At 34.7% G+C, this 13486-nt stretch overlaps 1 protein-coding gene across 2 annotated transcripts in view; it reads right to left on the reverse strand.

Annotated features, from left to right (window-relative positions):
* CDKL2 (cyclin dependent kinase like 2) overlaps positions 1-13169 on the reverse strand; it is a 30480-nt gene extending 17311 nt beyond the window's left edge. The window contains exons 1-7 of one of the 2 annotated variants that reach the window (XM_081049970.1): positions 12691-13169; positions 11569-11682; positions 9708-9906; positions 5995-6189; positions 3631-3809; positions 2436-2548; positions 512-651 (exon numbers count right to left, since the gene is read on the reverse strand). In XM_081049970.1, coding sequence (XP_080906096.1) covers positions 512-651; positions 2436-2548; positions 3631-3809; positions 5995-6189; positions 9708-9875 — 795 coding nt within the window. In that variant the 5' untranslated portion in view covers positions 9876-9906; positions 11569-11682; positions 12691-13169. The remainder of the gene's footprint in view (positions 1-511; positions 652-2435; positions 2549-3630; positions 3810-5994; positions 6190-9707; positions 9907-11568; positions 11683-12690) is intronic. The other variant, XM_081049969.1, reaches the window with a different exon arrangement.
* Between the last annotated feature and the right edge of the window lie 317 nt (positions 13170-13486).

Below are 13486 nucleotides of genomic sequence, written 5' to 3' on the forward strand. Positions count from 1 at the left end.
ACGTCATGATCCTATGCCCTATACTTCATTTTCCTACTTCTCGGCCCTTCTTTTTATTTTCTTAACCTTGTTTTCTTCTCTTTTCCACTTATACAAGGCTTGTATTTTAAATGTTAAACATCAAAAAACGTCATTATGAGGATGTTTTCACACTTAAAACATGTTAGATGACACTAAATGGTTTCTTTTTTTAAAAAAATTTATTGGGGTGACAATTATTAGTAAAATTACATAGATTTCAGGTGTACACTTCTGTATTACATCATCTATAAATCCCACTGTGTGTTCAACTAAATGGTTTCTTAAGTGAAATGTTCAGGGCTTTCTCTACAGTCACTCCCCCCACATCACACACAAAATCATTTAAACTCTTGGTTAATGTAGAAAAATTAAACCCATCAGAGGAAATTGTTGACCTAAAAGATCAACTAGACAAGAAAAAAAGAAGAGAAATCCAAGTCTCTGTAATACAAATTCCCTGTCAGAAAGTGAAAAAAAAATGTATGATTACCTTTGCTAAATCGATCACAACTTCAGAGAGCTTGGGATAGCGTCTTTCAAGAGGTTCTGTTTCCTTGATTTCAGGCAACCTTACTCCAGCAAATGCAGGATTTTTATAAAACAGCTCCTGATGTCTTGGAATTAGATTACCTGGAAGTGAGAACAGCACACATCTCCGTCATTATACATCACACTAGAAATGGCGAAGAGACAGGTGATGTGGGGTAAAGAGTGGAGAACAGTTTACGGAGCTGGGTCTCTCTCAGCATGCAAAATCAACCAAAGACGGTGCTCTTAATGTGGTAGCACCTGGCAGTCTTTATAGTGGTTTTGACGTAAGTCTACTCAAGGAAATTAACATTCTTATCTGAACATACTCATTTAGAAAAGTTCACAGGCCAATAAACATTGAACTGAAGACAGGAAGAAGCACAGAAAAAGGAGAGGTAAAGACATTTTGTAACTTTTTAAATAGAAGCACCAGCACTTCCTTTCTAACAACAAAGGGTAAAAGTGCTGTACCAAAACAACGAAAATATTAATAGTCATATGGCCAGAATCTAATGTACATAAATTGGTTCCACCGTTTGAGAATTTAATTTTTGGTCAACTGATTTTGTACCCATGTCTAAGGGCTGATTTGAGCACTTTTACCTTTTTGCTCAACTTTAACACCTAATCCAGAATAAAATATATATGAAATTCTGCTGTAAGAAACTGTTATATTGTTTATTATATTTTAAACCTGGAAACTTAAAATCCAATAGTTAAATAGCCCCCAAGTATTTCACAATTATTTCCATTTTCCAAGCTCCATCTCCCAACACGCAGGTGATATTTCAAAGAAAAGTTTCAAAGAAAACTTTGATAGTCCAGCTTTGAAATTCTTCCATCCAAAGCACTAACAAGTTATATCGGCAGCAAGGTTAAACTATTTGGGAAGTCTCTGTGTCTCTCAATTTGAAGATGAAGATGAGGGTATAGTTGTATTATACTAAATGCTTATTGACCCAAAGGTAGTAAATGATCATTCGCATCTTCTCTACATGTGATTTATTTACTAAATGCAAAAGTATAGAGGAAAAATATATAACCTTTGCTCTTTTCTTTAGGGGGAAGTGGGGAGATAGGTTGGATGAGACCATATGTTACATAGAACAAAGCCAGACTGAGAATAAATGAATATATATCTGAAGTTTTCCTATTTGCTCCCTACCTTCTAAAATCAATACAAAAAAAAAAAAAAAAATCAGAAAAAAACCTCTTGAAAAGACATTAGAGTCATCCTTGACTTCTCTATTCTTCACCCCGCTTCTGTTCCTTCAGGAGATTCTGTTGGCTTTAATATATTTTAAAGTCTAACCACTTCCCACGACCTCCACTGCTACTACTCTCGTCCAAGCCAACATCACCTCTCACCCAGAGACTAATGCCACAGATTCCTCACAGGCCTCCTTGCTTCTCCTCTTGCCCCCTCGCATCTGTTCTCTCTCTTTAGAATTGTCCTTCTAAAACATGTCACATCATGTCATTCCTCTTCTTCAAACCTTGTGATGGTTCCCCTTTCTCTCAAAGTTAAACCCAAATGATCTCAAGAACTTATATGATCCGAAGTCCCCTTACTTCTGTGACTTCAACTCCTACCCCTCTCGCCCCACCTCCCCAGCTTCCCCATACACTCACACTGTTCTAGTTATATAGGCCTCCTTGCGGTCCCTTCAACATGCCAGGCATGCTCCCACCTTAGGACTTGCGCACTGGCTGTTTCCACTGCATTAGAATGCTTTCCCCCCAGATATTCATGTGGCTAATACCATCACCTCACGTCTCCGTGCAAGTCACCTCCTTAGTAAAGCCTAGTCTGACAATCTTCTTTAAAAAAAAAAAAAAGAAAAAAATCCTCTAAAATTTAAAATGCAGGTGTATAATCTTACCTAAACACATCATAATATGATATAGCTGATCAATGTCAGAATCTCCAGGAAATAGTGGTTCCCCCATGAGCATCTCAGTTACCAGACAGCCAATGGCCCACACATCAACCGCCCTGAAAGAAAAGCAATGTGGTGTAAAATATGGCACCCTAATATGTTCACCATCACTGAATCTGTTCTGCATATTACTAGTTAGTATTCTAGGTATTGTGAATAGTAGTACCATGCCTTAAATTATCCATAAAAATACATTTCCCTATAAATTTAAAGTACTAACTCTCAATTTTACATAAATCAGATTTCTAGAAACTTCAATCATGTGACATAAGAGGGAAAAGGCGTCTATAAAGTCAAAACAGTTATTATGTGTACTTTACTCTGAAAATAAATCTTTTGGGTTTCCATTCAGAGCCTATTCATTCTTTGTTTATACATAATTCTAATAAGGTTGATTTCTATCCCACCATACATTGAAAACTACCAGAAGGAGGTGGTCATTGAGGACACATACAGTAACAAAAGGAGAACTGAAAGCTAACGGGAAAAAATGGAAAAACCGTCTGAAAAATCAGTCACAAGAACTTAAAGTATATGCTGGCATGATCAGCATAGGAACAACAACCTTGAAATTGCTTAAGGTCATAGCTGACTTATAAAATGGTACAAAAGTTACAGTATGGGAGTAAAATGAGAAGTCAGAGTAATCAAGAAAATACTAAAGGATGAGGACTCAGAAAACAGAGAAATTGTAGAAAATACTTGAGAAAGATTTCTATAAAAGCAGTACAAGTTACAGTTCTTTCTTTGAAGTATTCATTTAGGAAGACAATTTACGTTTTACGAAGATTTCACTCAATTATTTCTACCCCCCACCCTTGCCCACTCCACCTCGCCTCATTCCAACAGTGTCAGACTCATGCAATCAATGTTCTCTCTCTTAACAAGTAAAAAATAGCATATCTATTTCCAAACCACTCTACAAAAACAGACCACTTGATCACCTTTATTTCTCTACTTTTAAAATAAGTATGCTCACCCCAACTTGTTTCACAAGAATGTTTAAAGGGGAAGCAACAAAAACTACAAATCACTTTATTAAGTTCCTTAAATTCACAACTTCCCTTCACTATCAAAGGGATCTTTTATTAAGTTAGAAACATATTAAATCCACTCCCTCCCCCTTGTGATGTCTTACTTGCCATACTTGACATCACCAACCAATAGTTCTGGAGCTCTATACCATCGGGTTGCCACATAATCAGTATAAACCTCCCCAGGAGCTGCCAATGTCCGTGCAAATCCAAAATCACATAACTTCACAACGCCAGACTGGGAGACTAATATATTCTCCGGCTTGATATCTCTGTGTATGATCTAAGACAAAAGCAAACAAACAAACAAAAAAACAACTATAGTATAACATACATGAAGTTAAGCAAATTAATAACTTTTTGAACAACTGTCACATACAGGGCCCTGTTTTTGTCCCTATAATGGATACAAATAAAAGCATATAAAACTGTTCATAGTTTTAAAGAAACTGAAACCTAGTTGGGCAAGAAATAATACTTATGCTTAAAATTTTATTTAAGCAACCAAAGCTACTTGATGAAATATATATCATTAATTACCAAATCAATTGTTCTGTTAAAGACTGCTCTCAAGACTAAGAAAGTAAAGCTATCATTGAAGATTGGGGAAAATTTTATGAAAGGGGTGGGCTCTAAGATGGTCTTTAATACTAAGTATGACCTGGATAAATACAGAAATGAAAGGGCAATACAAGTGAAAGTAACAAGGGAAGCAAAAGAGTGAAGATGGGAATAGATCAGGAGACTCTGGGGAAATGGTAATTCTAGAGTAGAGGTTATGTGCTAGAGAGGAAGGTTGCCTCAGTTGCCAGCCTGATAAGTTTGAGCTTGTGTCAAGGCCATGGGAACCCATGGAAGTGGCATGACCAATATGGTGTTTAAAGAAGATGTGTTGGCCATAAAAAAGCTAAATCAGAGAGAGGGGCTAGAGGCAGGAAGATGAGCTGTGGGACAACTATGAGGTAATAAGGGCCTACACCAGGCTGGTGCTCAGAGGCATGGAAAGGAAGAGACATAGTTTATAAATATTTTAAATAAGAATCAACAGAACTTAGGAAGTAATCTCAGATATTTTATTTAAAGCCGGGAATCTGAAAGAATGTTGGTTTCATTATCAGAAATTGAAAACTCTAGAAAAACTTAGTTTTGATGGAATAATTAGTAGTTTAGTTTTTGCCATAGGGATTTTTAGGTAGAATGGGGACCACCCAAATGTAAGCATTATTTGGACAATTAGAAATATAAAGAGGGTAAACGAGGTCAGTGGTTAAGATTTCTAAAGGAGAAACTATGGAAGCTGGAAGATAATACTAAAGATTCTACAGCTAGGCAAAACAAATTATTAGACCTAACTCTCTAATACAAGTAAACTGCATTTTGAAAAAAAAACTAAATGTATATATTTTAAACTCTTTCAGAGGACCAGCATCCCAAGCAGAAATCTGCCTTTGCTGAACATTTTGCATAGGCTACCAACATCTATTATGTCCTAGATATCCATGGCAAGGTGACAGGGCCAGCCCCACATCTATCATTAGCATCTACTACTTTTATAATCACACAAATCATGTCATTTAAAATATTTTGTAAAACTGACAGAATCAATGTGTTCAGTCATTTATTTTATACTTTGGGTCATTTTTTTTAAATTAAAGTTTATTGGGATGACAATTGTTAGTAAAGTTACATAAGTTTCAGGAATACAATTCTGTAATACATGATCTATATATCATATTATATATTATATGTTCACCATCCAGAGTCAGTTCTCCTTCCATCATCATATATTTGATCCCTTTTACCCTCATCTATCACCCCCTTCACCCCCCACAATTTTGTGTCATTTAACTAGAGGTGCTTATATGATACTCCAAGGATATAAAATTATTGTAACAGACAATGGGGTAAAAGCAGGGATTTTCATACTTCGCAACAGGTAAGAAAATCTGAACTAACATATATACATAGATCCCTGGATATATGCATTTGTCATGACTGATCACTTAACATTTGTGCATTTCACTGAGTAAACGTTACCTCCAAAAAAAGCAAATAGATATTAAACTCTGCTTGATATGCACAGCTGAAGTATTTAGAGTTGGAGTGTACTGATGTCTTCAATTTATTTCACATGCATAAATAAGACATTAATAGATAATTAAATGAATAGACGAATAAACATGTCATAAAGCACATATAGCAAAATGTTAACAAGTATAGAATCTAGGTGGTAGGTGTATGTGTATTTACTGTACACTCAACTTTTCATTATGGTCTAAACTTTTCATAATAAAATGTTGGGAGAAAGAAAACATGTATCATGACACACGAAAATTGGCACTATCCAAGTAACATAGTTCACTTCTTATGACTTTACTGGTCCAAACTTTAAATAAGTATCTCATTAAATTAAATGATTGGTATCTGGAGAGTCAATCATTGGTAAAATAATTAATTAAACTACTTACATTGTGACTGTGACAAAATCCAATTCCATTAATAATCTGAAACAAATACTTTTGAACTAGTTGGTAGTCTAGCCCGTTTGGAAAGAGTTCCAAGTCATCAAGAATTGTATGGTCAACAAACTCAAAGACGAGGTACCATCGTTTTTTTTTCTTACACACTTCCAACAGATTCACCAGATTTTCATGCCTTAATTGCTGTTATAAAAAAATGCAAAATCGTTTTATAAGATTAAATGATTAGAAATTAGTCACAATCAAAAGTAGATTTTAGCATAAGAAAAACGTAAAATGCATAAACAGTATAAATTATAAAAGTATATTCTAGTTTTTAAATTATACCTAAAAGACCACACTGTTCTCTTCTCCTCTCACAGAACACAATAAAACCTATGAGAAAAAGAAATGTAGTTCCATCATCGATGAAACTAAGTAGAATCTATGACCCCCTACCCACAACAAATGAGGTGAAACTGCCAACTGTAGTCAAGGTCAAACAGGAGTGTAGATACCAAAAGATCAGCTGTGGCCACAAAGTTGGCAGAACAAAGTTTTCCAAAGTTGGTGACAAACCCTGCAAAGGAAAAACAAAAACAAAACAAAACAAAAAACAACACAAACCTTCTTTGGTACAATGGGAACAAGATTTCAGAAAGCAAAACTAACTTATGCTTATTGTAATCGGGATAGTTGTGACCTGGGTGGAGGAGGAAGGCAGCAGAAAAGGCAGGAAGGTAGACTTCTGGGGTTCTTTGTGTTGTGTTCTATTTCTTGACTTAGATGGTGGTTACATGGGGTTATTCAGTTTTTAAAACTCTATAGAGATGTATTCTTATGATATGCACACCTTTCTATACGTATATTATATGTCAGTAAAAAATTGAAAGAAAAAAACACTCAGACATAAAAGAACAAACTTACAAAACAGCAGCAATTGCACTGACATCTGACTTCTTAAGAGCCACAATGGAAGTCAGAGGATGAAACAATATTATTTTCATTTTGTTGAAAAAAGGTAATTGCCAAACCTAAAATTCCATACACAGCAAAAATATCTTTAAGGAATATAAGCAAAATAAAAACATTTTCATGCAAACTGAAGTTGAAATGTTTTATCTACAGCAGATACTCACAAAAGGAAATCCTAAACAATGTACTTTGAGAAGGGAAGAGATCACAAGTAAATAATCTGAGGTACAGAAAAGAAGAACAAAGAAAGGTAAATACAAACCTAACTGAACACTGATCAATAATTATATCTTGTGGTGTTTAAAAATATGGTGCCAAAAAATGTATACACATTTTAAGAAAGGAAAACTGTATTAAAATTGTAATACTCAATATATACCGATAACAAAAAATGAATACAAGTCATGTTTGACTTCTGCAATTACAAGAGGTGCTCAAAGTGGTTATCATCAGTGTCTGGACACTTCTGATTACGGCAAACTACTCCTTGAGCAATGTTGACCAAAGTGTCCACTTGTATCCATTTTTTTGGCACCCCCGGTATAAAGGTTAATATATGACAATGTTAGCGAATAAGACAAAAGGGAATAACCAGAGATAAATATTGTAAGTTTTGTGTTGTCTGGAACAACGATAAAATATTGAATACTCTTAGACTTTAACAACTGTCCAGGGTAACCACAAAAATATAGAAACACAGTGCATAATTTTCAAATTATCAGAGGAAAATAAAGGAATGATAAATGTAATTAATCGAAAGAAAGAAAGAAAGAAAGAAAGAAAGAAAGAAAGAAAGAAAGAAAGAAAGAAAGAAAGAAAGAAAGAAAGAGAAATACAGAACCAGTAAGACATGTAAACATATTAAGATGAAAGATTTGTACCCAAATATATTGGAACCTATATTACATGTAAATGGACTAAATGTTCCAATTAAAAGGCAAAGATTTTCAAACAGGATAAAAAGCAAAATGTAACTAACTATATGTTCACAAGTGACACATATAAACAAGGATTGAGAAAAACTGAAAGTAAAAAGATGGAAAAAGGTAAAGTATGCAAACACTAACCAAAATTAAACTAGTCTCATTAGTTTCAGACAAAATAAATTTTAAGACAACACATTACTATAATAAAGTTTTTCATGATAAAAGATTTGATTTAACATGAACATACAAAAATTCTAAATAAAATATACTAATATTTTCTTTCTGTTGATAAAGTTAAACCTCAACTGAATTACAGTGAAAACAGACAAATCAATAGTCACAGAGGAAGATTTTAACGTATTTCTTCTCAGTGCTGGATAGAACAAGCATACAACAACAAAAAAAAATCAGTGAGAATTGAGAAGATTTAATCACTACAATTAACAAAGCTGATTTACTGGAATACTTTTCAAGTACATCAGGAATTTTTGTTTGTTTAATATATTCTGAGCCAAAATGTAAGTATCAAGAAATTGCAAAGGAATAAAATCTTACCTATTATATATATACTCAGATCACAGGGCAATTGTGTCAAAAGTAAATAACCAGGGAAGGAAAATCTAGAAATTTTCCACATGTTTGGAAATTTAAGGGAAATTATAAAATATTTTGAATTGCTAAACAAAATTTCTGGGACATATACCAAGCTATTCTTAGAAGGAAATATATAGCCTTAAGTGCATAGATGAAGGAGAAAGGGCTAGAAATTAAGGGAATACACATCTATTTTCAACAGTTTGGAAAAAAGAACTGCAAAATAACCCCACCCACCCGAAATAAGTAGAAGGAATGAAATACTAAAGAACAAAAAAGCCAGATCAACAAAGACAAATGTTGTTTTTTTCTAAAGATAAATAAAATTGATAAACTTGTGGTGAGACAGATTAGAGAAAGAGAGAAGAGAGAGAGAGAGAGAGAGAGAGAGAGAGAGAGAGAGAGAGAGAGAGAGAGAGATAGAGAGAGAGAGAGAGAGAGAGAGAGAGAGAGAGAGAGAGAGAGAGAGAACATAGCAGGCTTGATATTGCTATCCTTAGAAAGGTATGCTTATAAAGTGAGCCTTTGGCTGATACCTGGGAACTTGGATTTCAGAAGGGTTCCCTTCATTTCCAGAATTGAAAAAATGGCTCACTGTGTAAGCAATATGGTTTATGCTGAATACCTGCATTCCTTCTGGGGGTCTGGGATTTTGATATGAGCCGGGCAGGGGGTGCCTATGTATCCAGCCCCCAATAAAAACAGAGGCACTGAGTCTCTAATGAATTTCCTTGGTAGACAATATTTCCATGTGTTGTCACAATTCATTGCTGGAAATAAGTATATCCTGTGTGATTCTTGGAAACTTGTGACAGGTTTCTTTTAAAATTCACCCCTTAGCTGATTTTGCTTTATATCCTTTCATTGTAATAAATCATAGCCAAGAGTATAACTATCGCTGAGTGCTGTGAGACCTCCTAGTGAATCACTGAATGTGGGGGTGATCTTTGGGACCCTCAATACAGATGATAGCTAGCTAGCCTAGCTAGGTAGGTAGGTAGATAGATATATAGAGAAGCAATGAACACTTATAATCATATTTATATTCATGAGGTAAATGAATATGCATATGTAGTCATTTTATTTGTTTATTGTCAAAAAAGAATTTATACTTTAAACCTTGTTATGGAAATAAAACAAATATATAAATGGTATTTTTTTTCCCAAAAATGTAATCTTGATCAAGAAACAACTGATTTTTTAAGCAAAATATACGTATTTACTCACCTTTAGTAACTTGATTTCTCGCATAGCAATTTTTTTAACCATTTTATCATCATCGCTTTCTAAGAACTTCTTGATAGCTACAATTCTTCCACTATCTTTATTCCTACATTTCATCACCATTCCATAGCTCCCTTCTCCAACTAATCCCAGGTTCTCATATTTTTCCATTTTAATTCAAAACCAGTAAGAATTTTTCTTGCTGTAGAAACCAAAACAGAGTTAATAATGTTGAGTATATTAATTTCCTCCACCCTCCCAGCAAATTAATTCTTCCCCACTTGTTTTCCATACTACAGCAGTCACTGCATCAATGGCTATTCTATGCTGATTCACAATTTCTTTTTGTTTCCAATTCTAAGCTGTGTTTACAGAATAATTATATACATTTCATAATAGACAATACAAATGTAATTGAAGCTATTAACTTTAAATTATAAAATGCCATGTTAATGACATTCAATATATTTTTAATTTGAATAAAGCAAAACTTGAACTATCATATAAAACAATTACAGCTCACTTTAGAAAAAAGGTGAAAAAAGCAAGTGAATTTGGTTTTAGTGAAGATCAAAAAAATTTTTTTTTCCAATCAGGTTTAAAAGATCAAAGTTGAAAATCTTTGTGTATTTTCTACTCAATTGGGAAAAACATTTGTTCACAAAATGATCACTTACCAAGTTAACACTAAAAACCTCTGATAAACCATTTTTCTTTACTTTTCTTACTATAGTAATTCCTATATTGAACTTACATAATACCAGCAATGACATCATAGTATAAGTGCAGACTTTTAAAAATTAAACATTAGTAGTACCAAATACAGTATATCAAAAATACTTTTAATGATTACTCACTATAAGAATGATCATTTGGATTTTGTGTTTAGAATACTTTTACATCCCATTATGTAACATTTTCTGGATAAAGGCAATCTTAATAAAATCATTCTTACTTTACTAATGATTGACGAAGGTCCAGCAATCATTCCACTACATATTTTGGAACAGAAAAATACTTTTCAGCCCAGATGGATTTTAATTCATAAGTTTTGATTGCCATGAAATATAAAAGCTAATAAACTACAGTTTCAAAATTAAATTTATTTTTAAAATCTGATTTGGAAGTTAAATTCTAGAAGTAAAAAATAAAACATATTGCTCTTAATCCTAAAACGGTTCTGAAAGTTTTAGGATAAGAAAATATCTTTAGGTGACTATATATTCAAATGATGATTCATACTTAAATTTTTTTAACTTAACAATATAAGAACACTCATTGATAAAACTTGGAAAGAAAATAATATTCTCGTCTATTACATTGTGTACTTATGGCAATATAAAACTACTTTACCCAGATTGTGAATTGATGTTTTACTTGCTTCCCTATTAGTACCCTGATGACAAAGACAAAACGACTATCTTCTTTGGTCTAGCAAACTATGATAATCCAATGTATAAATTTTCAGCAGTTTATGTATAATAATTTAGGGTTTTATTATAGCTATAAATGGAAAACCAGAAGATTGGTCTGATGCAGGGATGGGAGGGTGTGAATTTTATAAATCCAGCTCCAATTATTTCATTATTTTACTACCAGCTTTGATAGTAGGTTTTACTATAATGTTTATACAGTAGTGTCCCCAAAACTAATTTTCCATACATTTGACATTTTAACTTCGATTTAATGTCTATTAACTATTTTTAAATAAAATGTCTGTGCTTGGAAAAAGTTCTCAGTGTAATTCTATGAGATGTGATCAAAAGATACGGTGAATGTTTAAATAAAAAAATTATTACAGTAAAAGACACATTGCTATCAATCCCCCTTAAAATGTACTCCCCCTCACTTTGAACACACTTACCCCATCGTTCTTGCCACTTTCTGAAGCAGTTCTGGAAGTTCTCTTTCATGTCTTTACTTCATCCTCCATCATGACAATGCTCTGTGTCACACAGTGTTTCTGGTACAGCAATTTCTGTCAAATAAAACATTACGGTGTGTCCTCACCCACCTTATTAACCAGATCTGGCACCGTGCAATTTCTGGCTTTTCTCAAGTCACAATGCTCATGAAAGGGAAACGTTTTGAATTAATTCAGGACATAAAGGTAGCCAAGACAGCACACCTAAAGACACTCATGAAAGAGGACTTCCAGAACTGCTTCATAAAGTGGCAAGAACGGTGGGATAAGTGTGTTCAAAGTGAGGGGGAGTATTTTGAGGGGAGTTAATGGCAATGTCTTTTACTGTAATAATTTTTTTTTAATTTAAACATTCACCGTATTTTTTTAAAATCACACCTCATATCTCTCCTTTCCTTAATTATTTTTCCTTCCACACACACAGCATGTTTTTTCAACAGTCTAGTTCAAAGACTAGACTTTAGGTTTATCATGTCAAAGACTAGACTTTGAACAGTCTAGTTCAAAGACTGGACTTTAGGTTTATCATGTCAAAGACAAAAATAGCTGAACTCTATAATAACCTCAATCATTTAAAAATATTTTACCGTTGGTATCCTCAATATTTGAAAATGCAAAGTGAACAAAACTAACATTACCTTAAGCACGTCTAAGATGTTCTGAAGCATATCACAAGCTAACATTATGCAAGTTGACTACTCACAATTTATTCTTGCAACCAACTGCACATTTGGTCACAGCACATTGAACACACCTGGTTTTTCAAGTGGCCCTGCCTACAGATACCTTAAAAGTATCACGTCTTCAAATGCCTCGTTTCCTGAAACAGTTACTCATAAACTGTAACTTTTCATGCTTTCTACCCTTGAATGTAAGGGTAATACAAACAAAACCTGGACATTTGGCAATGTAATATTTCTGGACATGTGCCATGTAAGCATATGTTTCTAATACCAACAATTCAGATAATATAAATGCTATTTTTTTTTCTGTTAAAGACATTGAAATCTAGTATAGACAAAAGAGCAAAATAACAGAAGCATTTAAAAGTATTATACTTACTATTTATTTAAAATCTTTTCACGTAGAAAGACCCAAAGGTTTTTAACTTGGAAACAAATTTAAGGAGAAATTCATCTCGCTCGGAGATCTAAAAGATGCTGGCTAGCAATCTAGCAATTTCAGTGTTGTTTGTTGTTACAATTCCTTCTGCGGACACAGTCACGGGTCCCAGGTGAAGCAGGCTGGGAGGCAGATTGGCCATGGCCCGCCGAAAGCTCGCTCAGGAGAACCGCGGGCCTCATGCTGTCGTTGTCAAGGCAACGACCTCACTCGGTCCCCAACCATAGGCACAAAATCTGCAGTGATACGGCCCAGGTCAGAATGCGTCCACGGCAGGCACCAATACCTATTAGGCCAAGGCCTGTAGAGAATTGGCTGGCGTGGGAGCTCACGGGCTCCCAGATCCTTTGGTTGCCCTGTCCGTGGACTCTGTGAACCTGCTGCGCTCCAGCTAGCTCTGGGCGAAGGCGTTGGCCGCCGAGCTGCAAGGGGGCGGCCCCTCACCCTGCGCCAAGCATCCAGTAATCTGATTGGCTGGGCCCTGTCGTCAGGAGCTGTGATTGGCTTAGCGCCAGCCACCCTTCCCCTTCACCTGGGACCCAGCCCAGCTTCTGTTCACTGACGCCAGCATCGGGACACACCTACATTCTCAAGTAACGAGACACCTTTCTCTCTTAGCCAGAGACCTCTCTTCGCAATTGAGGGCAAGAGGCGATTCTAGTGCTCACAGAGAGGATAAAAGTGTTGGTGGTTTGGTAGGATTGGGAGAAAATGGAAGAAGGGACAATGCAAAAAG

The sequence above is a fragment of the Rhinolophus hipposideros genome (assembly GCF_964194185.1).
Source record: "Rhinolophus hipposideros genome assembly, chromosome: 1".
Taxonomy (NCBI): domain Eukaryota; kingdom Metazoa; phylum Chordata; class Mammalia; order Chiroptera; family Rhinolophidae; genus Rhinolophus; species Rhinolophus hipposideros.